The 26,422-nt window shown below is 36.6% G+C and overlaps 4 protein-coding genes and 1 non-coding gene across 10 annotated transcripts; 4 read left to right on the top strand and 1 right to left on the bottom strand.

The window, feature by feature from the left end:
- The first annotated feature begins 1,625 nt into the window (after positions 1–1,625).
- LOC103854606 (serine/threonine-protein phosphatase 4 regulatory subunit 3) lies at positions 1,626–8,317 on the top strand. Its single transcript, XM_009131545.3, has 24 exons — positions 1,626–2,051; positions 2,490–2,570; positions 2,650–2,749; positions 2,819–2,903; positions 2,985–3,034; positions 3,348–3,409; positions 3,744–3,803; positions 3,891–3,990; positions 4,089–4,166; positions 4,310–4,377; positions 4,481–4,549; positions 4,622–4,699; positions 4,796–4,891; positions 5,202–5,272; positions 5,417–5,488; positions 5,583–5,673; positions 5,787–5,876; positions 5,979–6,160; positions 6,260–6,368; positions 6,651–6,782; positions 6,861–6,962; positions 7,045–7,103; positions 7,196–7,291; positions 7,391–8,317. The coding sequence occupies exons 1-24, from the start codon at positions 2,007–2,009 to the stop codon at positions 7,662–7,664; spliced, it is 2,250 nt and encodes a 749-aa protein (XP_009129793.1). The 5' UTR covers positions 1,626–2,006; the 3' UTR covers positions 7,665–8,317.
- A 421-nt stretch (positions 8,318–8,738) lies between these two features.
- LOC103854605 (zinc finger CCHC domain-containing protein 10) lies at positions 8,739–10,306 on the top strand. Its single transcript, XM_009131544.2, has 2 exons — positions 8,739–8,991; positions 9,249–10,306. The coding sequence occupies exon 2, from the start codon at positions 9,263–9,265 to the stop codon at positions 10,091–10,093; it is 831 nt and encodes a 276-aa protein (XP_009129792.1). The 5' UTR covers positions 8,739–8,991; positions 9,249–9,262; the 3' UTR covers positions 10,094–10,306.
- Positions 10,307–10,526: 220 nt separating this feature from the next.
- On the top strand, positions 10,527–11,752 carry LOC103854604. 2 transcript variants are annotated; one of them, XM_009131542.3, is made up of 3 exons: positions 10,527–10,740; positions 10,987–11,213; positions 11,354–11,752. In XM_009131542.3, the coding sequence occupies exons 2-3, from the start codon at positions 11,004–11,006 to the stop codon at positions 11,567–11,569; spliced, it is 426 nt and encodes a 141-aa protein (XP_009129790.1). In that variant the 5' UTR covers positions 10,527–10,740; positions 10,987–11,003; the 3' UTR covers positions 11,570–11,752. The 2 variants fall into 2 exon arrangements, with proteins under 2 accessions (XP_009129790.1, XP_033140555.1); XM_033284664.1 differs by having other exon boundaries at positions 10,535–10,870.
- Positions 11,753–13,564: 1,812 nt separating this feature from the next.
- Positions 13,565–26,284, bottom strand: LOC103854602 (bromodomain and WD repeat-containing protein 3). Of its 5 annotated transcripts, XM_033284629.1 has the most exons (25): positions 24,923–26,284; positions 24,847–24,883; positions 23,926–24,272; positions 23,629–23,789; positions 23,183–23,422; positions 22,968–23,077; positions 22,798–22,875; positions 22,604–22,710; positions 22,097–22,188; positions 21,889–22,013; positions 21,703–21,806; positions 21,550–21,621; positions 21,363–21,441; positions 21,117–21,285; positions 20,949–21,019; positions 20,501–20,581; positions 20,274–20,344; positions 20,100–20,196; positions 19,647–19,706; positions 19,486–19,540; positions 18,996–19,393; positions 17,241–18,923; positions 16,586–17,161; positions 16,202–16,260; positions 15,682–16,119 (listed from the first exon to the last, which is right to left on the bottom strand). In XM_033284629.1, the coding sequence occupies exons 3-25, from the start codon at positions 24,264–24,266 to the stop codon at positions 15,924–15,926; spliced, it is 5,025 nt and encodes a 1,674-aa protein (XP_033140520.1). In that variant the 5' UTR covers positions 24,267–24,272; positions 24,847–24,883; positions 24,923–26,284; the 3' UTR covers positions 15,682–15,923. The 5 variants fall into 5 exon arrangements, 2 of the variants coding, with proteins under 2 accessions (XP_033140520.1, XP_009129786.2); XR_004455227.1 differs by lacking the exons at positions 24,847–24,883; positions 24,923–26,284 and adding an exon at positions 13,565–14,935 and having other exon boundaries at positions 15,060–16,119; positions 23,625–23,789; positions 23,926–23,941; XR_004455229.1 differs by lacking the exons at positions 23,926–24,272; positions 24,847–24,883; positions 24,923–26,284 and adding an exon at positions 13,565–14,935 and having other exon boundaries at positions 15,060–16,119; positions 23,183–23,272; positions 23,346–23,422; positions 23,629–23,783.
- Positions 25,173–25,244, top strand: TRNAH-GUG. Its single transcript has one exon. It is a non-coding gene; the product is annotated as a tRNA-His (tRNA).
- Positions 26,285–26,422: the final 138 nt, after the last annotated feature.

Here is a 26,422-nt window from a genome sequence, read left to right as displayed (position 1 = left end):
CCCAGATTCGGTTGTGGTTGTGCGCGAAAAAGGCTGGAATGTTTGGGACCACTCAACCGAGGAAGATCCCTCAACGGCCGCCGGAGCGGTTCCACCTCCTTCTTTTCACTTGTTTCAAAACCGGAACCGTCAAAGTCGAGCCGCCCACGAGGAGAAATACCAAAAACGACAAAAACTAGGAAAAGAAAGAGGGGAAGAAGACTCATCGACAGTCGAACATGACGCCTCCCACAAAAGCCAAGGTACCGATGATGCTGCGGCCGCTCATGATCGCGACGCAACCCCCAAAGATGAGCAACAGGCCAACCGTCGCCGCATCCAAGTTATCTTGGCAGGCCCGACACGCCGTCTGAAGAGAGCTCCTCGGATTCTGCTCATGAAATCGTCGCGAACGAAACCATGTCACCCGTAGCCGTATCCTACGGAAAAGACGCGGTTTCTTACATTGGAGTCGTAGTAACGTGCCGCGGCTTGTTGGTAATTTTGTACACGTACTACCGCCTTTTCTCGTCGTTCTTCGATCATGTCTAGTTGATGGATCAATAGTTATTCATTGAGGTCGATGTCTTCTGGACATATACCTCGTTGTTGGCTTGGAATGTTTTTCATTCTTTTCTTAAATAAAAATTGCAGAATTTCCTAATATAGCTAAAGTATATATATATATATATATATAAATTATTCTAAATAAATAAGATTTGATATAAATTAGTGTATTCTCTATCATATTTTTTAAGTTTAAATTAACAAAATAAATAAACAACTACATTAACCATATAATAAAAATTAGATTTTTTGTATATGTTATATTTTGATTTTTTTTTAAACAACAGTAAATTAGTAAAACTGTTAAAAATCGCACTTTCAAATTTTTATGATATATGGTTTAAATTTTTGTTATGATAAAATACAAATGATTACAAAATCATATAAGTAAGAAATTTCATTTAATAAATATTAAGTGTAAAAGACATATATATATATATACTAATATCATTTAAATTAAACTATATACCATATTAAAATACATAAATATTTTAATTGCAAAATTTGCTTTGAAAATTATTTTTTGGTAAAAGCTTTTAAAAAATATTGACAACTTAATATTTAAATTTTAAACTTAGCCTTTAATTTTTTAAAAATTTATAAATTACTATAACTATTAATCACACAATGAAAAATTTGTTATGAGTTATTTAAATTTTTATTTATAAAAATATACTAATTATCAAAAAATTATCTGAGTAGAAAGCATCATTTAATATATTTCAATTTAAAAAAATACACTATATATATTTTAATGTTATTTAAATTTAATTATATATTATATAAAATAAAAAGGTGATTGTTTGGATTTATAAAATTTATTTATTTGTTTACACCAATTTAGTTATATATGTAGTAGTTACTGATTTTTAATTATTCAATATGTATTTATTATATTATTTTAAAAATATGATAAAAATATATAATACATAAAAATAGTAAATATAATATTTATTCCGTGCAAGGTGTGCGCAGACAATAATTCTTAACCTAAACCTATGTCATCCCTTAATTATGCAGACAATATAATTTCACGTAATCAAAGATAGTTGATATATATAAGAATTTAAAATCGATGCATATGTATACAAATATTTTGCTTAATTTTGTTTCCTTCTTTATTTTCTTCACTGCGTTAGGAAGAAGCTTGTGCGCAGGAACGGAACAATAATAGACGAAAGAAAAAAGAAAACACAATCGATTCCATACAATTACAAGTGAGGAGAGAGAAACTAGAGAGAGAAGAAATATCAATAAGCTTTCTCTGGTCAACGTTTAGTCAACAGGCCGTTACAAGTTTCTTCTGTTGATTTTCTCTCTCGCTCGTCACCTCCTCAACAAACTTCATCTCCCGCTTCTCCTCTACTACTCCCTCTTATACTCTCAAGAACCCTTAATTTCGCCACCGTACTGACTTCACCGTCTCGATTCGAGATCTACGGCGGGGGGAAAAGGTAGCTATGGCCGCCCCGGGAGACGCGCAATCCAACACTAGTTCGACGCAGGTGCGCTCTCTTTCTTTCTTTCTTTCTTTCTTTTTGCTCGTTAGCCTGCGCGGAAGAGAGATAACTGAGAAAATGAGATTCGAGTGTGTGCTCGTAGATTCGTGACTATAAGTTTTCTTGGTTCTTCGATTCTTAGTTGTACCGTAGTAACGCAGCGATTGCGATTTGGTTCGTGTCGTAGTTACGCAGCGATTTCGATTCTGAATCTGAGAATCTCGAAGATGATTTTCACTGGATTTGCGTTCTGTTGACTATAACTGATAGCAAATTCGCATTCAGAAGAAGTACATAAGATTGGCTAGTGTACTATAGACTATAACTGATAGCAAATGTGCATTGAGAAGTTTAGATTCGCTATTGAATGTACATAGAACAGTCTATAAGCTTCATAGGCTCACATTTACAGTACCAATCTCATACTTGTTCCCTATTGTTCAGAGAGTGAAGGTTTATTGCTTGGACCAAGATGGTAAATGGGATGATCGAGGAACTGGACTCATCAGTTTGGACTATGTGGAGGTTTCTTCTATATCTCCCCTGCTCTCAGGATTCTGAAGTGTAGAGACTTGTAGCTTAATGGAAATGATATATAATGCAGAGATCAGAAGAACTTGGTCTATATGTGGTTGATGAAGATGATCATGAGACGTTGCTCGTTCACCGGATCAGCACTGATGATATCTACAGGAAGCAAGAAGGTAGCCGTTTATGTTTTTTTATTAACTATTCCTTGAGTTTGGATAAGTGATATCTGTGTCAATGTACAGACACTATTATCTCATGGAGAGAGCCAGAGGGCTCAACAGAATTGGCTTTGAGCTTTCAAGAGACTGCGGGATGCTCTCATATATGGTAAGTGAATTTCCTTTTGGACGAGCTTCCATTTTGGAGATCATTCTATTGACTGCAAAAATGGTGCTTCATCGTATTCAGGAATCATATATGCACTATGCAACGGAATCTACATTTCAGTTCTCTTAACAGTAAGAGTTTTTCCTGCCCGTATGTGTAGTATTTGTTCAACTCTTGTACTAGTCTGATTTTCTTCTTATCACATGCTTTCTCATTTTCTCATATGTATTCTGTTAAATGTGTCATAAGTCTGAGTTTGAAGTTTGCATTTTTTCTGTAATAGTAGTTCAAGAGGTTCACCTGCATAGAGTTATCAGATTTTGTGCACCATCTGTCAAAATTTGGACTTTAAAGTATTTGGAAATAAATAAAGGAACACTGTATATTTTTATGAATCTGTCACGAATTTTGTGCTTGACAATAATATCATCTTTGCTTGAACAGTGAGCACTGAGCTGAGGGAGCTCCCTGATGTCGATATTTCTAATCTTCCCCAAATACTCGAGGTTCTAAGATAATACTCATCTTGTGATTTCTTTGTATTGTGGTCAGTTAAGATGCTTTGCTCTTCTTTACATTTCTCATTGGTGTTGATAACTGCAACAAAACAGCCCTAATTGTAATATCTACTGTAAGGGTTGAGACTTTATTTATTTTTTCCCTTGATTACCTATCGGATGCCTACAATTGTATGTTATCATCCTTAACTATACCGTCAGTGTGTGTTTTCTATCTGTGGAAGTTTCTTGTGTTAAGCAGTACCATGAATGTCCCGAATTGGCATTCTAGGTCTCTACTTTGTCGATAATTTCAAGTATTTTGTTTCCGTCTTCCCTGCAGATTGTTACTGAAAGTGGCATTAAAGGTCAGATGCGGTTAGCCGGACTTATGTTGAAGGATGTAAGTATTTTGTGCCTTCCTAAGCTCTACGTTTTTTTTGGTAAGATATTTTGCTTAACCTTCTTTCTTTCCTGATACTCGATGCAGGTTAAGTTCTTTGACAATTTGATGAATGTATTTGAAATGTGTGAGGACTTGGAAAAACTTGATTGCCTTCACATGATGTTCAACATTGTCAAGGGCATCAGTTAGGATTCGCATACATCTCAACATCATTTCTTTCTCATTCGAATTACTAACTTTTATGTAATAATAAGCAGCATTTTTTTTCCTATTCTTATGCAGTTTCTCTCAACAGTCATCAGATCCTGGAGAAAATCTTAGGGGATAGCCTAATCATGAAAGTTATTGGTAGCCTTGAGTGTAAGCTTAATGCTTCTGGTCGAACTTTAATTTTCTTAATTTTCACTGACTACGAAGGGGACCTTGTATGTTTTCTTAATACAATATTACAGCTTTCTTGCTGTTTTCTCTAATTAACTTATTACCTATGTTTCTCCTCACAGATGATCCCGATGCTCCGCAGTCTCTACATTACCGGAATGATGTGACAACGCATGTTGTTTTTAAGGAGGTAATACAATGTTCTCGTATGTTATTCGTGACCATAACCTTGCAAATGATTTGAAAAAAAACTGAGACTTGAAAACATTATTAAATCCCATTATTGTTGGCAGGCTATACCAATTAAGAATCCCATGGTCCTGTCGAAGATACACCAAACATACAGAATTGGTTATCTGAAGGTTCAGTCCCATGAACTCTTCTGAAAACATTTTATTCTTCAGAAAATGTCTCATTTCTCTCATTTCTTACAGGATGTTATTTTGAGTAGAGTAGTAGATGATGCTACAGCTACAAGCCTAGATTCGATAATCAATGCAAACAAAGCTGCTGTAAGTCATCCAAATAAACATTATCTAATTTAATATGTAACAGAATGCATATAATAAAGTATCAGAACTGCTATTATGCACCCCCATATTTTTCAGATTGTTACATTGCTGAAGGATGACAGCAACTTCTTTCAAGAGTTATTTGCAAGGTTACGGTCACCTTCCACATCTGTGGAATCTAAGAGTGATTTGGTATGTCCTGGCATCATGAGGGCGTCGCTTTCTTAAGTTTCTATATTTTTAAAGATTTATGGATTATTGTATGAAAAAGGTTTTGTTAGTTAGAAACCTTTGTGTCTCTACACCTATTCGGCTATGTAGGCATTAGCTGTAGCAAAAATCTGTTGAAGGAAATTGTATTTTGGGTAAACAGTGATGTAGCTGTCGAGAAACTAGAGCCGTTCTTGTCTAGCCTGATAGTAGATGATCTTGATATAGCATCAAAACCAAATTGTTTCTTGGGTGAGTTAGACTGATGTATTTTTTTTCTTTCAAAATATAGGTACATTTCTTGCACGAGTTTTGCAGTCTAAGCAAGAGCCTTGAGATGGAGCTGAAGCTACGGCTCTTTAAGTATGTACTTTTCGGAAACTAAATCTATTGGTACTGAGAATTAGTCTTCTGAAATTGATCATGTGTGTAGCAGCTATTGCATTACAATTCTATGATTATAACTTCACGCTTTTGAGATTTCTGTCTACTTAATCATGTGTGTAGGGAACTTATAGATAAAGGAATTTTTGACGTAATAGGAGAAGTCTTGCAGCTTCCAGACACGCAACACGCATCGTATATAATCACCTCTAGCTAATTAATTATACTTGATAGCTAATTATCCCCTCGGTAAATAATTTCCAGCTCTATTGTTGTATAATGGATGCAGGGCAGATATCCTTCTCATTTTCTTGACTGCAGATCCCAAACTCTTACGCTCCTATCTTGTTAAACCGGAAACTCCCCTCCTTGGTCTCCTGGTAATTTTTTCTTAAAGTCTGTTCTCTTTTGGATTGTTTTTGTTTTCGGCTGCGAGGCTGTTCACTGTTTCTTTCTATATTAGAAAATAATTGGTTCTCATTATCTGTGATAGGTTAAGGGATTGATGGAAGATTTTGGTGTTAAGATGCTAGAAATTTTTCGAATTTTATTGGCTTCAAGGGCCTTATCTGCTGGAGCTCAGGTGCATACTTTATTATTCTTTCTTTCTTTCTTTCTTTATCTGCAAGACATCTTGCCTTCTATTAAACATAATTCTTTGGTAACTTTTTATCATTGTTTGCAGGGAGCGAATATTATGGATATTTTCTGTGAGAAGCATATACCTGAGTTAGTTAATTTCATTACTACCTCATGTCCTGAAAAGCCTGGCGATACATCTGAAAGTACACCCGGAAGAGTTAGCAGCCTACTGAACATTTGTGAATTGCTGTGCTTTTGCGTTCAGCAGGATCCATCAAGGACAACGTAACCTTTTTATGATGATTACCATTTTACTGTTTTACCTACACTACAGTAGCTATCTAGTATTCATGTGCATTTACTTCTCTTGTCTGCCACATGCAGTTTTCTCCTTCAAAATGCGACAGAAAAGGTTTTGTTTCTCACACGAAGAAAGGAGAAATCCATAGTGGCTGCGGCTGTTCGATTTTTCCGCACTCTCCTCTCTGTCCTTGTAAGTAGTCTTCGGTCAGCATTTTTTGTTATACTTATATGAAAATGAATCTGACAGGATGAAATTTGGTTATCTGTTTTAGTTGAAAACTGAGGCTCAGATGTTCTTCTTTGTATTAAATTTTTTGATTCTCGTAAAATTACGTTGGCAAGTTGTAGTTCAGTTTCACATGTCATGTTATAGAAAACTGGATGAAATCAGTTTCTATAATGGCGCTACAAAAGCTTCTGGGACGACTATGATGGGTATGCAAGTTCTAAAAAAAGTATTGTTCTACTTCAGGATGAGAGTGTCCAGAGTTACGTTGTAAAGAAAAACTTGCTGAAACCGATCATAGATGTTTTTGTTGCCGGTGGTAATCATGACGATTTGCTGATTTCTTCTATCTTGGCGCTTCTTGAGCACATACGCAAGGTATCTATTTTCATCCTCTTCTCAATTTGTTTCTTAGTGGTGTTCCTCCGTACATATCACAGTTTTTTTTGTGTGCAGGCAAAGGCAACTGTGTTGCTCAAATACGTAGTTGATACATTTTGGGACCAGCTGGCTCCATTTGAGCACCGGACCTCCATCCAGGCTTTAAAAAATGAGCAGGTATTATCATTCTTCGATCCAACTTCCACTTTGGAAATTTTCCTACAGTAGTCTTTGTTCTAACAATGTAATGTGTCTTCAGTGCATAGAAAGTTTGGGACCAAAGAGCAACACTGATCCAGTCGACATGAGAGGAAACAGGTGCATGCATCCCCTAGAGTGTTCAAAACATTAATCGATTTTTTGTTTTGTTTTTCTCTTGACCTTTTCTCACATACGTTGTATACTAACAGCGATGGAGAGAAGTCAGCTTTTGATTCTAGTACACAGAAAGAAGAAGCTAATCCCCATAGTTCCAATGGAGAAGCTGCAAGTTCTTCTCCTTTGAGGTATTTTTCTCTCTCTACCCTCTCTCTATAGAAGGTGTGTCACAATGCAACAAGTAGAGGGTTAACGGATTTGAGTGCTGATTTCTATTAATGACATAGGTCTGAACGCGTGCTTGATTATGAGGATGACGAAGATGATGATGAAGACAATAAAACACAGAAACAGACAGAAGACTCAGTGAAGGGAAGGGAGAAGAGATGCCGTTGCAGAGAAGATGAGCAAGATGAGTGTAAGAAAAAACCGAAGCTCTGTCCAACAATTGAAGGAAACAAGATCTCCACAGAGAGAGATGGCGGTGAAGCTAAAGAACCTGAGAACGCTAGAAGCAGTGAAGACAACAACAATAGTGTAGATGAGAAAAAGGAAAGCTAGGAGGAGATGATGAATCGTGCATTGACACTTTCAGAAACATCAAGAGAAATGTAAATGGTTAACATTCTCGACAATGATAGGATTTTGGTGTATCTCTCTCTCTCTCTCTCTGTGGAGTTGAGATAAAAGCAGAGTCCAAACTGATGAGAAATAGATTTAGGTGAGGAGGAAGGGATAGTATGAGAGAAACTGTATATAGCCCCACAACAGATTATAGATATATGTTGGTTTCTGAAGATTATTCTATGCTGTGTCAACAAGCAAGACTTAGGAATTGCATTTTTTGGAAAATGCAAATCCATATGATGTTTTGTTACTTGTAGCTGTGCTTCACAAGTGAACTATTTTGCTATTTTAGTTAGGTGATGGATTTTTCGATCATTGAGAAAAAGACTAGGATAGCATCAAACCAAAACCAAGTTTTTGTTCCCAAAGTAGCACTCAAGTTTCAAAGTCACAAAAATAGGTTTCATTAAAGAGGTAAATATACACTTATACTCTTTGGTTAATTAATCAAAACATTACGGTTTAGATTTAAGGGGCGAGGTTTTGGAATTAAGGTTTAAAAATTTATAAAAAACAAATACTAAAATAAAAAATAAAAATTTTAAAAACAGTTTCAAAAAGTATTTTTAAATTATAAAAAGAAAATTTGAAAAAAATAAAAAAAAATTTTGAAATTTTTTTTGAAAAAAAGATATTATAAAAATTTCGAATCTAAAATCATATAATCTGAAAACTATAAAAAAAAATTTCTTTTTTTTATTTTATTTATTTTTATTTATTTTTGTTTGTTTATTTAATTTAAACCAATGGTATTAGGGATATTTTACCCTTTAATGAATATCATTTTTGTGACTTTCTTCTTCTAATGCCATTTTTGAGACATAAACTTTAAAATGTGCTATTATTAACAATTGTCTTTTTTTCATTTACCTCAAAATACATGATCAAGCATGTTTTTACTGAAAATTAAGTCTTAAATTGAAATTTAAAATATACAACTTCATAAAAAGAAAATAGATTTGTTAGAATAAATGATTTAATCAAGACATAAATTAATAATAATATCTTCTTCTAAAAACAATTCAGAATTTATAAATTAGACTATTATTCTGTTTTCTATTTTTAAGTTTTTGAAAAATAGAAAAGAGTATTTGGGCCCAATACTTAAGTCTGTTTCTTCGTCTTCCTCCCTCTGCTTTGAGCCTTTGAGAGCGCCGTCGCCTTTTTACTCTCGCGCCTCTCAAAATCGCTCATCCTCTTCATTAATCTCTCCCAAGCAAAAGCTGCTTCGATCTTCCTCCTCGTCCTCCCGTTTCTAATTGTAAGTTCTCCTTCTTATTCTTTTCCAAATTAAGGCTTGTGTAGATCTTGAATTTGAAACTAATAGATCGATTAACCTAATTGTCTCCCGCTCTATTATCGTTAAGTCTTAGTAGAATTCACGAATCCAAGTTTATTCATATGTTCTAGATAATCAAAACCCAGTTTACTTACATGGAAGTAGAAACCCTAATTTTGAAAGGCTCCTCCTGCTTAAGGATTATACTAAATTCACTTTGTGTTTGAATTTGATTGCAGAGGATTCAATAATCATGTCCGATGCAAAGGAGGAGAAATCACAGGTTGCAGCCGACAGAATCAAAGCCGCTGCACTCACCGCCGCCAAAGGTCTTAGCCGTACTCAAGCCGAGCGAGCAGCAACCGCAGCTGCTCGTAACGTCAACGCTTACGGGCAAAAGGAAGAAGGTCCTAGCCGATGGCAGGAGAAACGGGAAGCCAAGAGGCAGATGTACTTGATGAGTACCGAGAAAGCCGTTAGGCTTGGGGAGAGGAAAGACAACAAGTCTGTGTCAGCTTCTGCTGTTGTTGGAGGAGGCGGTTCTCAGTGTCAGAAGTGTTTTCAGACGGGGCACTGGACTTATGAGTGTAAGAACGAGAGGGTTTATGTGTCGAGACCGTCGAGGACTCAGCAGCTTAAGAATCCTAAACTGAGGACGAAGCCTTCTGTTGATGATCTTGATGGTGGTGGCGATGATGGGAAGATAGAGGTAGCGAATGGGAAAGGAGAAGGTGAGAGGAGGGCTAAGAGGAAGCAGAGGTCGAAGTCTGATTCTGGTAGTGATAGTGAAGCATCTGTGTTTGAAAGTAGTGATGGGTCTGAGTCGTCTGGGGAGAGTGATTCGGAGTACAGTTCGTCGTCTGAGTCAGAGGAGGAGAGGAGGAGGAGGAGGAGTAAGAGGACGAGCAAGAAGAAGAAGCCAAAGCAGAGGAAGGAAAGGAGGAGAAGGAGAAGATACAGCTCTTGTTCTTCTTCATCTGAGGAGGAGTCATCTGATTCAGAATCAGGTTCTGACTCGGAGTCGGATGATGACAGAAGAAGCAGTAGAAAGAAGAAGAGCAAGAGGCACAGCAAACGTCGTTGAATTGAGTGAGCTACATGAAGTAACTCACACTGCTTTTCATTTCTCAGCCGTTCATGGCTTTGTGTTGTATCACACACTCATGGATTTGAGAATCTCTTTTAGTTTCAATAGCTCTTTAGAGAAAGTTGTAAACCCCACAAGAAAAGTTCCACCATAAAATTATTAATCATGTCAACTGGACTATTTTGTGAAAGTTACAAATTTTGAGTGAAAGTCTGAAATTTAGAGTAAAGTCAGGGGCTATTGTGTAAATTTCCACCGTAAATGTATCGATCATGATTAATGTTAACTCTAGAGATCGATAAGGGGCTCTTTTTGTGGAAGTTACAAATTTGAGTGAAAGTTTGAAATTTTGAGTAAAGTCAGGGGCTACTGTGTAAATGTATCAATCACGATTCATGTTAACTCCAGAGATCGATCAGGGATTTTTGGTAACAGATCCAAATTTGGGTGAACATTGTAAATTATGAGTAACAAGAGGGGCTCTTTTATAAATATACGTAAATGATGCTTCTTACATTACGTATGTAATTGCATTACGTTGTTAGTAGTAACGTTTGCTTGGCTATTACAGAGAGTCCAAGCTCTCTCCCAAGTCTCAGTCTCTAGAAACTCGGCTGCTTCGGCTTCCACTTTCTCTCCATCGTGTGAGTTTTCGCTCTCTAATTTTTGTAATCCTTGTGGCCTTGTATACATTACAAAGCTCGTAACGCACATAACCTGTTCGATCAAATGTCTAGCCGAGACTCACAACTTCAAAAATTTGATAAATAACCGGTTTGTTTCTTCATTTCTGTTATTCTCAGGAAAAATAAATTAAAGGTTTCGATTTTGTGTTAACATGAATCTGTCGTGATAGTGATTTGAGTTAACAAGTGTTCTTGTTTTTATAGCTGCAAAGTATCTGAGCATGTTGCGGAACGTGGTGCCTTGGAACATAAGCAATCAAAATGTAGTTGGATTGTTGATAAGGCAATTCGCGACGAAACCTAAACCTAAGATGAAACCCATCGAGCTGAACACACCACCGGAGCAAACCCAGACGATCACCCGAGTGATCTTTGATGTTTTGAAGGAACATGGACCTCTCACCATCGCTGAAACTTGGGATCGTGTCAAGGTATACTCTTTTTAAATCACAAGATGTTTTCTTTGGAGAAATTATTAGGTCAAGAACTGGAGTAGTTGCTGTTTTGCTTCCAAGTAACATTAATTATATTCATTACAGAGTTAGCTTTCATCTGATCATTATTTGAACAGGAAGTGGGATTAAGAGGGTTAACGAGCAAGAGGCACATGAAGATAATACTAAGGTGGATGAGAGAAAGACAGAAGCTGAAGCTAATATGTAACCATGTTGGTCCTCACAAGCAGTTTCTGTACACTACTTGGTTCACTAAACACAACCCTTCTAAATTCTCTAAGCCCCCGGAAAATCTCACCGGAAAATCTTCCGGCCACCCTAAACTTCCATGACTAGTCAGTGTTTGGTTTAAGAATTTGTTTCTTGAATCTTCGCTTCTTACTTTAATGTAACTAAAATGTCTTTCTTGACAAGTTTCTCTCGATGATTACGCTTATACACTTTTATTGTCACTTAAGTTTGTGGAGTCACATACCCGTGCTATACTTTAGTATGATAATTTGAGAAAAAGAAAATCAAATAAAAATTTACAACAAACTCATGCATATGAAATACACGTGAAGAGAGTTTGTTAATTCTTTGAAGAATGTGGAGGATTAAGGATCGTATATTGATGCCAACATTCTTCTTTGTAAGAACTTATTTTTACCGACCCAGCAATAACAACTTGGTGAAAGCTAATACGGAAATGTAATCCAATGCACGGTGGTAGAAATATCTTTTTTTTTTTTGCTATGTGAATTTCATTAGAAAATGAGAGAGTTTGTTGATACAAAAAGTTTAAGCAGGCCAGCCTTCCTAAGCCAAAAAAAGATAAAAACAGAGGAAGACTACAATTTTGAAGCAATGCAAAAGATGAAGTTATTTACATTTTCACCTAAAAAATGTAAAGTTATTTAGTTAATCATACTATTCAGAAAAAGTTATGAAGGATATAATGATGATGGTTACAATAATGATGATCATATTATTGCTATGAAAATATTAACGGTCAACAGTATGCGTGTGTATCAGTGTATGTTTACATTTGTGTAGACCAAAATGGGAAACAAAAATGATACAAGGGATTGCAAAATGTGTTGATGAAGATATATATATATATGTATGTTAGTGACTTAAGACTTGAAGAACTGATTCATATTTTTGTGTATTTTTATTTCACGCTCATATTCAGTTATCCATACTAAAAGCATGATCTCTACTAAAACAAATTTATGCGAAAAAGTCGCATTTAAAATACGGTTAACTGATGACATTGTGATAAAAAAGTTACATACAAATTATTTATAATAATCATAGTTGACATTAATTTATAAAGTTCTTACTCAATATTTGATCAACTTTTTGTGTAGTATTATATTTCTTACCCATCATTTATTAGATAGCTTGGTTTAGTAACGATCCATGGGGATTAAGGGCTTGAGTCTCACAAAACGCCATGGCAATGGATAGAGGTGTCAAATGGGTGGGCCGTCCAATGGTTGCCCATGTCCATATACAAATGGGCTTAATATGGACAAACCCATTTTTCCCATTGGTTTTATTGGACAAAATGTGGAAAACCATTAAAAAAATGGTATTTAATGGTTTTGGGCTTTATGGACGTGGACTGTCCAGTGGTCACAAAACCTAAGATTTCTAAAATTTAAGTTTTTCCGCTAAACTCATAAAATCGATTTTTTTGCTAAATTTTAATATCAAATTTTCCCGTCAGAACCAGAAAATCGAGTTTTTCCGCCAGAACCGCAAAATTGAATTTTTCTGCAAAACGCAAAATCGAATTTTCCCGCCAAAACCAGAAAATCGAGTTTTCCTGCCAAAACCGCAAAATCAATTTTTCTCACCAAAACCGAAATTGTTGTACTTATGAACTTATGTATTATTGTACTTATGAATTTATGGATAAATTTTAATTTTATGAACTTGTATATGTAATTGTAGGCTTATAAATTAAAATTTTCTTATATGGTCATTATAGACCCCATGGCAAAACCGAAATCGAGTTTCTCTGCCAAAATCAGAAAATCGAGTTTTCCGCCAAAACTGCAAAATCGAGTTTTTCCGTCAAAACTGCAAAATCGAGTTTTTCCATCAAAACCGTAAAATCAAGTTTTTCCGCTAAAACCGCAAAATCAATTTTTCCCGCCAAAACCGTAATTGTTGTATTTATGAAATTATGTATTGTTGTACTTTTGAATTTATGGATGAATTTTAATTTTATGAACTTTTATATATAATTGTAGGTTTATAAATTAAAATTTAAAATTTTCTTATATGGTCATTATGGATCCCATGCCAGCCCATAAAAATATGGGTGTTAGTGGGTATGGTCTTTAATGGACATGGTTCTTAATGGACATGGTCACTTTGCTGTCCACAAACAATGAATGGACAAATGGATATGGGCTAATGGACATGGGCTCGCCCAGTTTACAGCTCTAGCAATGGAAAGCTAGCACCATGTGGTTGTCGTATCGTATGTGCATGATTTATCAAAGAGTTACTTAAACTTTACGTTCATATTGCTTGGAATATCGTTTTAGTGTAGATTTTTATCTAGGACTTGTATTGTTTGATGATGCCATGTGAATTGTTAGAAACATGTAAAGTGTAGGACTTTATGTTCAAAACTAAAAACAACTAAAAAAAAGTAATTAAGATCTTGCAACTGGGAAGTGTTAACAAAGAAGTAACACCAATGCAAAAAAAGCATTAATGTCTTAATACTACTCCTCCTTCAGATTTACTTGTGATGCTTCTCTTTGAGGTGTTTTTCCCTCCAATGTCAGCCATCATAGAACTTAAACGTAGAAAATAAATATTTGATGCGATCATATGATGTTAAGAAATGATACAGCGTGAGAGAGGAGAAGAGAGTTATGGATAACTTAAGACAAGAAATAACCGACAACTAGACAAGTTAAAGCCGCGAAGAGGAGATCAATAGAAAACTATTGTAGTAAAAAAAAAAGAGAAGCTAATATTTCATACTTGGTTTCTAAAATTAATAAATTATTATATAAGAGAAGAGAATAAGGGTTTGCGGATAAGCTCTAGGGTTTGAAGATAAACTCTTGAATACGGCAAAGACAATATACAAACTGCTGTGGATCAAACAGTTTTATAGACTATTTTCAAACAATTTTCCCCAAATTTTCCGTACTAAGCAGAAAATAAAATCAGACTGAAATTTGGTTGGATCATTCAACGGAAGATGGTTCTCTGTTTTACAAAGCATCAAATGTTGCTGACCTCTCCAATCTATCTCCCTCTCCTTGTAATGAAATATCTTCTCTCCAACTAACCTAAGCTAAACCTAAAAATCTCTCACTAATTAAATCCAAAAAAATCCAGCAATTGTGAACACTTTTATTGTCACTTTCTTACATTAAATTTTTGGAGTCACATACTCGTGTTATATTATAATATATGATAATTTGAGAGAGAAAATCAAATAGAAAGTTACAAGAAATTCATGTATATGAAACACACTTGAAGAGATTGTTAATTCTTAGAAGAAGAAGGTCGCGGATTAAGGATCGCACATTGACGCCAACATTCTTCTTTAATCGGTGAACAGAACTTATTCTTTCCGTCGCAGCAATAACTATCGGGTCTAAAGGAAATGTGATGGCGATGTAAACCAATGCACGGTGGTATAAATAGCTTGTTCTGCTCATAACCATCCACATTTTCACCTACAAAGATAAAAAGCTAATTAGATTATTCAGAAAAGGTAATGAATATATGATGTTAATGATCACAATAACGATGATGATCATATTATTGCTATATAATATATATATATGTCTATATGCTTACATTGGTGCTGATAAAAAAGGGAAACAAAAATGATACAAGTGATTGCCAAACGTGTCCATGACGGAGACATGGTAATTTGCTGATTTCTAGTATAGGTCGATAAGAATATTGTCTCGTATGGTAGTGACTTAAAAGTTGATGAACTGATGAATATAGATGTTGCACTCGTAAGGTAATTACCACATTAAAACATAATTTTCGAATATTTGTTGTTCATGCTCACTCAGTTATTACATACTAAAAGCATGATCTCTATATTTATAAAAAAAGCATGATCTCTACTAAAACATATTTATGCGAAAAATGCTTAAAATACGGTTATTTGATGATATTTCCATCTATAAAGTTACACTGATAAAAACGTTACATATTTCTTTTTTGAACCTCGTTAATAATATTTTGGCCGAAAGATAGGTTTAAATTAATAAAATCACAGTTAAAGACATTTTATAAAGTTTTTACTCAATATTCCACCAACTTTTGTGCAGTATTATCTTTTTTATCCATCATCTATTAGGAGTAGATAATAGACAAAATTTACATATAACTTTTCTGTGTCCTTTTGCTGCATGTAGTGTCCAATTTTTGTTCACATTTTCGTACTATTAAGCAGAAAAGAAAATCATACTGAAACTTGGTTGGATTATTCAAGGTAAGATGGTTCTCTGTTTTACAAAGCATTAAATGTTGTTGACTCTCTCCAAATCTATCTTTGCTTGCAATGAAAACAATTCTCTCCAAAACTAACCCTAAACCTAAAAATCTCTAAAACGAAAAAAATCCTAAAATTATCTTTCATTCATTAGAACTATGAGGTACGAGCGGAAATTAATACTTTATCTACATACTATGAAATAAGATATGCTACAAAGAAGGTAGCGTGCGGTCGAACCATTTAGAGAGACGCGAGATTTTGGCTGCTACGCTTTTATTTCGACCAAAGAAAGTTTCCGCATTGGACAACATAACTTCTACGTCGTGTCTTAATGCTTCCACACTCCGGTAATAGTTGTTCTCAAGCCTTGATCTGATTACTTCAATCGACAAAGGAACTGGGAACCTGCACATGAATCCATATAACAAAACCGTGTGAGCTTCATCGCTATTATAATCCTCTTCTTCCAGTGTTGAAGAAACTTTACCTGTTGGTGTAGCTCGAACTTCCCACGGTCTGCTTCAGTTTTTGCAGGCCATAAGAATCCTGAAACGATTAAGTAAAGTTTATGTCATATTGCTATGTTCTTGCCTCTTAATCTACTTAGAGTGGACTAACTATAACCTCCTAACTAACGTAAACATGCCTATGCTTAGAGGCTAGGATAGTCTCAACCAGTGTTCTAAAAACCAGTGTCCACCTAGTTGGCAAATCAGAACGAAACGATTTTTTATAAAATCATTCTAGACATTCAAAAATCGATCTAAGTGTCCGCCTAGACAATAATCTTCTATAAGATGCCTAACCACCGCCTACCAATTCCTTGAATACCAAGAGGCAAGAGATATTAAAATTGATTAGAAGAACAAACCTTGGTTCTTTTATCAGAAGTCTCCAACTTTGTTAAGGCCAAGAGCAGACGGTTTCGTTTCTCATCATCCATGTGAGGCTGCTCCCACTTGGTATCAGCATCAAAAAGCTCCCACGGACTGTGAAGATGCGTCTCAGTCGGATCATTCTTGTATCTAACTGTGTACCTCTCCCACGGACTATCAGGAAAATCAGGTGACTTGGCCTTCACAGCTAGAATCCGTCCTTCCCACCAATTACCATCTTCTTCGCCTTCGTCTCTCCACCAAACCTTACACTTATCCCTGAAAGTCCAGTTCCTCTGTATCGCTGCTTCATACCGACTCCTTTCCACGAGAAAATCTGGAAAGCTCACCACCTCAGGCAATGTCAGCTTGAAAGTTTTGTCGAATACTTCGGAGTTGGGGTCGATGACTTTAAGTATCATTTTGCAGCAGCTATCCCCAGAACCAGGTAGTGTTGCGTATTCGAGACTTTCCACTTTACAAATCTCCACCGCCTTTATATTTCCTGCCTTTATTGAAGTCCAAGGAGCCACTTCCCTCAGGGAGCTGAAGTTCAAGTATTCTTGATGCCCCTGAAAGGTACGAGTAACAGCCACAGGTTAAAAAATTGATACCAGAGGTTGATTAAACGAGACTAACAGATAAGATTACCTGTCGCAAATAAGCAACCTCATCTCCCTTTTGTGGGATATAACGAGAACCCTCTTCATGTGTCGATAATGTTAACCAAGATACCTTTTCTATCGACTGCTGAAGCTTCTTTGTCTCAACAGGTTTACTTTCACTAAAAGGATAAGTAGACTTTCTATTCCTTGTGGATCTCGACCGAAGTGTTGCCCCAGAAGTTGATATACATTCTTCTTGAGAGTTTTGGTTTCCATGTGAATCACTTAGTTTATCTCGGATGTGTGTCAAACTGCTTTCCGGCTTCTCCAAACCATTTGACTCGGTCTCATGGAGCCCATTAGGGACACCTTCGTGGGTATTAGCACCACTACTTTGATCCTGACTACACGAACCTGGACTTGTTTCTTGAGTCAGAGTAGCACCCCGGTCTGAGTTATTCTCCTGCTTTCGTGACTTCTTTCGTCTATAGACATAATCAAACATCCGTTTAGGATGTGACACAGGAACATCAACTGAGACAGGGTCACTGGTCAGCGGTTTTGATTCATGCACACAATCATTTGTCAGAGGTAGCTCTGTTCCAACCAAACCATCCTTTTGGTTGTCCAATGCCAAATCCAATTTAGTGTTTGCAGAACCATCATTTAACGCGTCAGAGCCACCATTCTCTTGATTTATAGATGAAGATTTTACTTCTTGCTTCAAAGATGTATCAGGAGCCCTTGAAACCCTCTTGGAGCGTATCCTCAACGTCCTAGAGATAGGTGGAAGGCTATCTTTTAGATCATGCAAGCGACCTGTTACATCCTGAGAACAGTTAGAGGCACCCTCATCAGCCACTCGACTTGGCGACCCATCCACTCTTAGGCATCGTTCTTCACCATTTGGCAAACCATTAGAAATCACCGTGTCAGTGTCAACTGCAATTCCATCGATATCTGTTCTTAATTCCAAACAATTAGGTGCTGTAACACCATTATCATGGTGATCTGCCTCTTTGCTAAGATTATTTTCTTCTCCATCTGGCTCAGAGCCCATAAGTCCATGCGATGACATTGATTCAGTTCTCATTCGCTTTGATGTACGAGCCTTAACCATTCCCCATTTTACTTTGCTTGCATCTAAGTGATTTGTGGAAACTTCAAAGTTCCCAGAAACCCTTGAGTCTTCAGCACAGCCATTCCCTAAAGTTGGAGTTGGAGCATAGGAAGATGTTCCAGGTAGGTTCTCCAGCAAGGAAAGCTTATCTGAACTCTTAACAGGAAACCTAACAACCAATCTCCTTCGTTCAGCAGGTTGAGTTTCGCTAACATCACACTGTTGAGCCCCATTGTCTGAATCACATACGAGAATATCTTTCCCCTTTGATTGCTTGTCATGCCCATTTACCAAAGCGACATCAAGTTCACTATCCCCAGTGCCTGAATCCTCTGTTGTCGATTCACTTTCTGATGACTCACTCAATTCAGAGATATCTTCTTCCTCTTCTGCATCTTTAGATGTACCTGTAATCTTAGAAAACCAAGAGAGTGCATTTTGTGCAGCCGCTCGCCTAGGTCTGGACGATTTAGATTTTGAAGATTTCCTTTTGGATTTTTTACGACCACTCCTAGATTTCCTGGTACGTTTGTTCTTGTTTGTAGCACCTTCAAGCTCATCAAAGTTTCTCTTTCTAAAACGCCTACCCGAAGAAGTCATGATCTCAGCCTGGTAAAGAGGTAAAAAGAGATAAGTAGCATCTTTAGGCACAAAAGATCAAAGCAATATTACAAAACTTACTCCTGTTTTATGTTTTCTCCTTTTGGATCTTCTACGGCTATTCTGATGACCACCATCCTCATCGCCTTCACTAGAACTGGAACCTGACTCGCTAGAAGTTAAAGAATTTAAACATTCTTGCTCTTTTCCAGACGAATCCTCTTCTGGCACATTGTATTCGGAGTCATTTCCATCGCTTAAGATATCGATTTCTGGTTCCCACTCCATCACATCTACAAATTCTGGCATCGGCTCAGCTAAGTCTAGATCTGCCAAAGGTGGCATTTGGTAATCTTGATCTAAAGTGATATCTGGCCCTATAGCAAGCTTTAAAGAAGATGGTCGCCATTCTTTGCCTAAGGCGCCAAGTCGCCGTTTCTGAAACATGGTCTGATATGGCTCTTCATATGGAATCATCGCTAGAATTCAGAAAGATAAGAGTGAATAATATGCCCATCCTGAGTAGAAGGATCCACAAAGAACTTTTGATCATAGTAAAAGAAGGTAAAACCTGAATCACAAAGAGGGTCCTCCATATTTCGGCGATAAGGTGGAAGCTGAGATTCCTGAATCAAAGTTCCAAATGCCAATTAGTGAGTACACTAACGAGCAGAATTACATAAATGGTTATGAAGCAGAATCACAAGAAGGGTAAAAAGATGAACTATTTACCTGGTCAAGGACATTCCCATATATGTCCTGAATTAATGGCCGGTAATCCCCCAGGAAAAACTGCAAAATGCACAGAGAAATTACAAGGAAAATTCATTTTAGCATTAGACAGGTAAATGCCGACTTGTTTAGCGGAGTTAAAGTGGAGCAGCTAGAATTAAGATATCTCTATAATATTTAGTATGAATCTATAGATGTTCAGAGATATATTCCTACAGTATTATCTAGGCTTTTCTTATGAAGAGATCTTTAGCGTGTATTAAGGATTATTGAATGTTTATATCGAAAAGGTTATTTCTGATCTCTCTGAGCAAGAGAATCAGGAGATATGTCGGTCTCTCAAAGCACCAACAAACTTAATCCTGATAAAATCCTATCTAGTATATCTATCAAAAATGTAGTTAGTAGAAGTACATTAATGAAGCTTTCTCTGCAACTGAAGTTATATAGTACCTGATCATATTTAGCGTCCTTTTGAGAATCCCCTTGGCCTGTGCTTAATACGTACAGTTGCCCTACATCATCTGAAAGTATTATTGACGTTCCATCTCTACATTATGAAGATAAAGATTAGCAATCAGAAGTACTAGGAGCATAACGAGTACGGAAAAGGTACTATTTGCTTACGGTGAAAACTTCCCATCGACCAACTTGAAGTGTGAAATATCGTATGTGTGGATAGGTTTTCCTTCCCATATCTAGAAGAAGAGAACAAAAGGTTTTGGTAGATAAGAAGAAGACGCGCAAAAAAAAAAAAAAAAAAAAAAAAAAAAAAAAAGAAGAAGACGCGCAGCAATATTGTTTTCCGTAAAACTTACATACCACACTTAGACAATGCAGAAAGTAAAACTTACATCCCACACTATTGTTTTTCCATCATAGCCAGCACTCATAGCTATCCGAGGATTGAAAGGATGGACGTCCATAACATATGTCTACAAACAATAAGTACATCATGTCAATAACAGTAATACAAGGTACTAAGAGGAAATCATGCCTCGAAAACTAAAACAGGAACCAGCAAAAAAATATAACGAGGCATAAATGGCATTAGGCATAGTTAGGAGTGTTTTCATAAAAACATAAAAAAAAAAAAATTATCTTATGGTGAAATAATACATAGTCTGCTTAGAAGAAGAATGATTTTTGTGATTAATTTTATAGGCATGATCAGCGAATTTTTTTTCCTTTTTCTTGCTTTGTAGTACAGAGGTCAACAGTTTTAGCAATTCCGGAAACTCCCTTAAGGTAGTCAACCAAATCCATGAATGAAGAGAAATATAAAAGGGATCAAGCACTCACAGATGCTGTATGGCCAGTTAAAGAATGTACCAAGCTACCATCAGAGGCATTCCACACGCATATTCTACAATCTTTAACATAGAAAGTGATTCTAGTTAGCAAGAGTTGAGCGCTATAAAGTCGTCCTGGATAAACTCTAAGCCATCAAGCGTGTCAAGAAAGTGTTACCCATGATAGCGGCAAGAACAAAACGATTATCCAGACTCCAAGCAATCATGTTAACCCCACGGGGAGTAGGCAGGATCCTTTGACGTGGCCCACCTCTAGGGGGTTGAGGAGGCATGGGCGGAGGTGGAACCTTGAGATGATATGCTCGTGTCCATCGGCAGCTTTTTCCCTGGAAAACATAAATAAAGATCTGAGTTTCTGCTCTGATGAAAATGAATTGAATTAGGTGAAATCGGTGAATATTACATGTGATCTCCGAGATCTTGGGATCCAAATGATTGCACTACCATCACGAGAGCATGTAACTATGTTATCATGACAGAACCTAGAAAATAGATGTGTCATTGAATGTCAACACACAAAATAGAACATTGGAAAAGGTGAATATTAACAGTAATTGCAAAATTATCTAACTGCAGCTGTCATTACACACCAGGAGCTCTTAAATTTTGGAACACTATCGTCTTTTGAGTAGTCGGCAAATTTAGATCCTGCAGCACAACCACTGGGAAGCACCACAACAAAGGGCTAAGATAAGATATTTAGGATCTCATAAGAAATGTAATTTCAAAAGTGAATGGTTCACCTGAACTGAACATAATTAACATCATTCTCATGTCCAGCCAAAACATCCATCTCATGATTTGGCTGCTCTGGGTCATCATTACTGATCCTACTAGCACTCCAAACCTATGACCAAGGAAACACCTTTTGTAATTAAGTGAACCCTATAAATTTTGTCAGAAAGTGTGGATTGGACATTTATCAGTACCGAGTATACTCTGGCAAGAGTGTCAGAGCTACCAGTGACAAAGACAGATCCACTGGCATTGAATGCGCAGGAAAAAATTTGGTGACTCTGCTGAGCGTCACTAGAAGAAGGGCCATTGTTCTTCCCTGGAATAGGTTTCCATAGTCAGTCCTACAGCTTCCAGTAGATCAAAGCAAAAAGCAAATAACTAAGAACGTAGAGCAATCACCATCAGGACTAGGAGGCCTAGGGATATATATCCGCGGAGCAAATTGGGCACCCCGAGCATCCCATATCCTGCATGTACCATCATCCGACGATCTGCAGATATTTAAGGGATCAAACGGCTTATAAAGATAATAGAATAAAACAGTATCCAGATAAGCAAATAAAATCTCAATACAAAACAAAAACATGAGTCATGACATAGTAGAGATAGATTTCACAGCACAATAAAAAGTCAACATCGTAAATTCCATCTAAAGAAGAGAATGAATCGGAGTACATTTAACTTTCCAGCTTTGTGACCAAAAGGTTAATTAAATCAAAAATTCTAAAGCCATACTACATAGGCAATAAACTGAAAATCCACATAATTAATAGCATGGTGTCAACCAATGAAAACAACTAACGAAACATAATAATTCTCAAATATTCTTCGAAAGAACGAGCAAAAATAACGCCCCAGATAGCGTACACATGATGGCAAAAGGTACAACTTGAGAAAAATCCTTACGAAAGAAGTTGGTACGGGGATCCAGGTCTGGGACTAAATGCAATAGCAGTAATAGCTCCAATATGTCCACGAAGTACCGAAACTGGTAACCCATCTGGCAATCTCCACTAGAAAAATCCAGATGAGTGAACTCATCAAGGAGGGTAATGTATGGCATAGTGGAAACATAAACATAGGAGATACAAGAAACTTACAACACGGATCACACAATCATTTGAAGCGGATGCTATGAAAGTGTTGTTCGAATTCACAGCAAGATCAGTTATGTCACCCTTTCATATGCACCAAAACACACGTATTATAAGCACCACTTAAGAATACAGTAACAGGATTATAATATTCTTATAGAGTACTTGGAACTCACTTCATGCCCTCGACAGCTGGCCAGGCAGTATGCAGTTTCCATTGACCATACTTTTACAAGGCGATCATCTGAACCAGTGATTACATACCTTCCTGAGCGGTCAAGTATAGCTGCAGCATATTGATATAGGTATGCAGATCATCCAAATGATTATTAAATTATTTAAAAACGAAACATAATATTAAGATTCACCCCAGAACAAGTAAATAACTTACCACAGTACACAGCATTTCTGTGCCCACGTAGCCTCTTGATGTTCTGCATCTTTTGTACCATTGTAGATGGTTTTACAATGACATAGCATGCTGCACGAATTGATGGGGCTCGATGATGTCTGGCAAAACCACCACCAATTTCTCTCAAACTTAAACCACGCACCTGATCAGCATGCATATGAGGCCAACGCATCCCTATAGGTGGTGGTTTGAGATCACTTCCAACTATGTCCTTGTCGTCTGCAAAACCAAACAAGGCAGCTTTAGCGAGCCAAGCTTTTGAAAAAAAACTTAGCAAATACAAAATAAAGTCCTAAGTAACTTCTAAGAGAAATTGGTTTATTATAGCTTGTGTCTAATATAAATGTGTGGTGTGTGCCCATCGTGAGCAAAAAGACAAAACTAAACTCGCCAATAAGAAAAAATTTTTTTTAGCAATCACCTACAGCTCAAAAGGGAGAACGATCCAGTCCCTAAAAGCGTTGGGACACCAGCTGTAACTAGTTTATTTCCATCACCAAGCCCTCGTGAGGGTGTACGCCTACTTGAAACAAAGACCAACTGCTTCAGAAGCTCCACCAAGTGATCTCTTTTTACGTGAGAATACCTGAAAGTGCACATATAATGCCATGAACCGTTAAAAAATCTCTGGTGGGAATAAACTTTAATCCAGTCCAACAATTAACTTCTTCACATAAAAATTCATATAAAAAACAATCAGTGAGAGCAGCTCAAGTAGTTACCTCTTAGCCAACTCAGCATAGTTTAAAGGAAAGGAGTTTCCATCATCATTCTCATCCCCGCTAGGCAATCCACTCCTCGAGTACCAAGCATGATATCTTCTAGGAAGAAGCTCGTGTTCAAGAAGTTCATGTCGCAACAGTGCATAGGTTCTTTGGCAAGGCCCAGAGGACAGTAAGTGGAGCATCAAAAAGTAAACTTCCCGCTGGTCCAAATCAATGTCAGTCCGCACAACATCTTGAGCAATATCTGGGTCATTCCCTGGCAACTTTCTGGAAAAATTCAAAGGCTTCATAGGGAGAGAGACCGAATCAGCTTTCGGAGTATTTTTCCTAAGAGCCATTAGACCCTGTCAACGCAAAAGAAAAACATGAAAAGACAGAAAAAAAAAAGATTAAGAAGATTAATACTTCCAGCCAATAAGAGAAGAACACGATCCTTAGCGATTTTCTATTACTTCCACTCTCTTGAAAACTACAGATGACGCTATGCATCTCTAAGCTTTAAGCATACTTAAACATCCTTAACCAAGTTAGTTCCTTTTTAATATCATCCTTGTACGAGTATGGTTGATAATCTATCTACAACATCATTGTATTGAACTACTGATGTTTAAAAATGCTATCTTTGTCGATTCAAAAGGATGATTCTGGCACCAGTGTCCAAGATTAAGAAACTCCAAACCTATAACACATTATTGTATCTGCAACATTAAAACAAAACCCTAAATTTGAATTGGTCAATCTCTAACCACCAATAGTAATAATAATAATAATCCAAACGCAAATCCGATTAAAACATTGCAATTAACAGGATTAAGATTGACACACATCACATACACAACCCCAGCAACAGTTCCTCTATGCTACAACAGCTTCCAAAAAAAAAGGGAATATAAAATGTAAATTAAAAAAAAAATGAACCTATTGAAGTGTTTGTTCTCTGTTTAGAGAGTCGACGAAAGCTTTCAGCTTCGTTTGGATAGGGGAGGAAGGAGAAGAGACGGTTTGAATCCAGATTTCGAGAAATTCGATTAGGGTTTGTGAAAGAGAATCAGAATCTAATAAGAAGCGTGAAGCTTTCTCTGCTACTAGTCATGGCAGAAGGCTAAAGATTTTTTGTGGAGTCGCACACAGAGAAAGAAGAACCTTGACCCCCAAAACACTGCGTTTTGATTTCTTTTTCAGAGGCTTTTAATTGTATGGTTCGCTCACCTGGCATGATTAATAGAAGAACCAAGTAAACAAAAGTGGCTGTAGTTTAGTGGTGAGAATTCCACGTTGTGGCCGTGGAGACCTGGGCTCGAATCCCAGCAGCCACACTTTATTTTGTTTTATTGCTTCTGTTTTACTATAACCAAGGCCGAGGTTTTGGATTTGTTTCTAGGCCCATGGATGTTTTGGATTAGTATAGTTTGTAATTGGTTTTATCAGATTATGAGAAACCATTTAAATTGGTGGATGTTTTCTAATTATGTTAACATTCAGTTATACTATGTCAGTCACACTAATGCTTAAGCTTAATACTGGTCAAATTATTTTTGTTACCTACTGATAAGCATTTCCCTGATCATTTGTATAGGTATCAAGGATTCAAGGGATATTGTCTTGGTCCGGGCGAAAGTAATATGAAATTAAAATTGTTATAACACATGATAATATAGCTCTTTATCATACGTAAGTCAAGATGGATTATTGGTTAGAGTTAGACTCAACAACATACAGACTTGGTAATTGTTACAACTAATCCCCCAAGGAAACAAAACTAACGAAACCCTTCCTCAAAAAAAAAAAAAAACTAACGATTAGTCTGACCGGAGCATGATCACATCTTCATCTGATTAAATAGTAAAAATTTAGTTCCTATCAGAATTCGAATCTATCATTTACGGATTTAGGCCTTACTCTAAATCTTTTCTCTTACCATCACATTACCACGGTCCACAGCTTGGTTTATTTATACAACATACAATCATTATTCTCACACTCTCTCTTTGCAACGTTAAATGATACAATAGATAACATCTTCAAAGTTCATAGTGGAATTTTTGATTAGTTCTAACCAAAGATGTTTCATATCAAGATACGTTCAATCTCAATTGTGTTACCTTCTATTGTTCTTCCTCGGTTTCAATGCTCTATTTACATTTTCTGAGTCGAATTAGTTTTCGAGAGAGAGAGAGAGAGAGAGAGATGAAGGCAAAAGATTTTCGATCACTTATCAAAAAAAAAAAGATTTTTGATTCTAGATGAGATGGATTAATGGAATGATGGCAACAAGTGTGTGCATGCAGTTCAAATTGAACATTGTTTTTGAATTCTTTGAAAAGATAATGCTTAACATATAATAATCTCAACATAAAAGAAACTTGAATCAAACGTCACTTAGTCTTCATCTTAACGTTGCTTAGTATTAACCGTTGCTTAGTCTTAACGACAAGAACGAAACAGCCATGTACTACCGACAGCAAGCTAGCAAGCCACGCTTAATTATAACGAT

This window comes from Brassica rapa, chromosome A02, assembly GCF_000309985.2.
Source record: "Brassica rapa cultivar Chiifu-401-42 chromosome A02, CAAS_Brap_v3.01, whole genome shotgun sequence".
Classification (NCBI taxonomy): domain Eukaryota; kingdom Viridiplantae; phylum Streptophyta; class Magnoliopsida; order Brassicales; family Brassicaceae; genus Brassica; species Brassica rapa.
This window is presented reverse-complemented; position numbering and strand designations above follow the sequence as displayed.

What these genes read in the sequence shown, in the direction of transcription:
- LOC103854606 (XM_009131545.3), top strand. Translation starts at nt 2,007, where the DNA reads ATGGCCGCCCCGGGAGACGCGCAATCCAACACTAGTTCGACGCAG. An exon ending in TATCTACAGGAAGCAAGAAG is followed by an intron (nt 2,750 to 2,818) that starts GTAGCCGTTTAT and finishes GTCAATGTACAG; the next exon opens with ACACTATTATCTCATGGAGA. An exon ending in GTCGACATGAGAGGAAACAG is followed by an intron (nt 7,104 to 7,195) that starts GTGCATGCATCC and finishes GTATACTAACAG; the next exon opens with CGATGGAGAGAAGTCAGCTT.
- LOC103854605 (XM_009131544.2), top strand. Translation starts at nt 9,263, where the DNA reads ATGTCCGATGCAAAGGAGGAGAAATCACAGGTTGCAGCCGACAGAATC.
- LOC103854604 (XM_009131542.3), top strand. Translation starts at nt 11,004, where the DNA reads ATGTTGCGGAACGTGGTGCCTTGGAACATAAGCAATCAAAATGTAGTT. An exon ending in AAACTTGGGATCGTGTCAAG is followed by an intron (nt 11,214 to 11,353) that starts GTATACTCTTTT and finishes TTATTTGAACAG; the next exon opens with GAAGTGGGATTAAGAGGGTT.
- LOC103854602 (XM_009131538.3), bottom strand. Translation starts at nt 24,266, where the DNA reads ATGGCTCTTAGGAAAAATACTCCGAAAGCTGATTCGGTCTCTCTCCCT. An exon ending in CCAGCTGTCGAGGGCATGAA is followed by an intron (nt 22,876 to 22,967) that starts GTGAGTTCCAAG and finishes TGCATATGAAAG; the next exon opens with GGTGACATAACTGATCTTGC. An exon ending in TAACTGGCCATACAGCATCT is followed by an intron (nt 20,582 to 20,948) that starts GTGAGTGCTTGA and finishes TATTGTTTGTAG; the next exon opens with ACATATGTTATGGACGTCCA.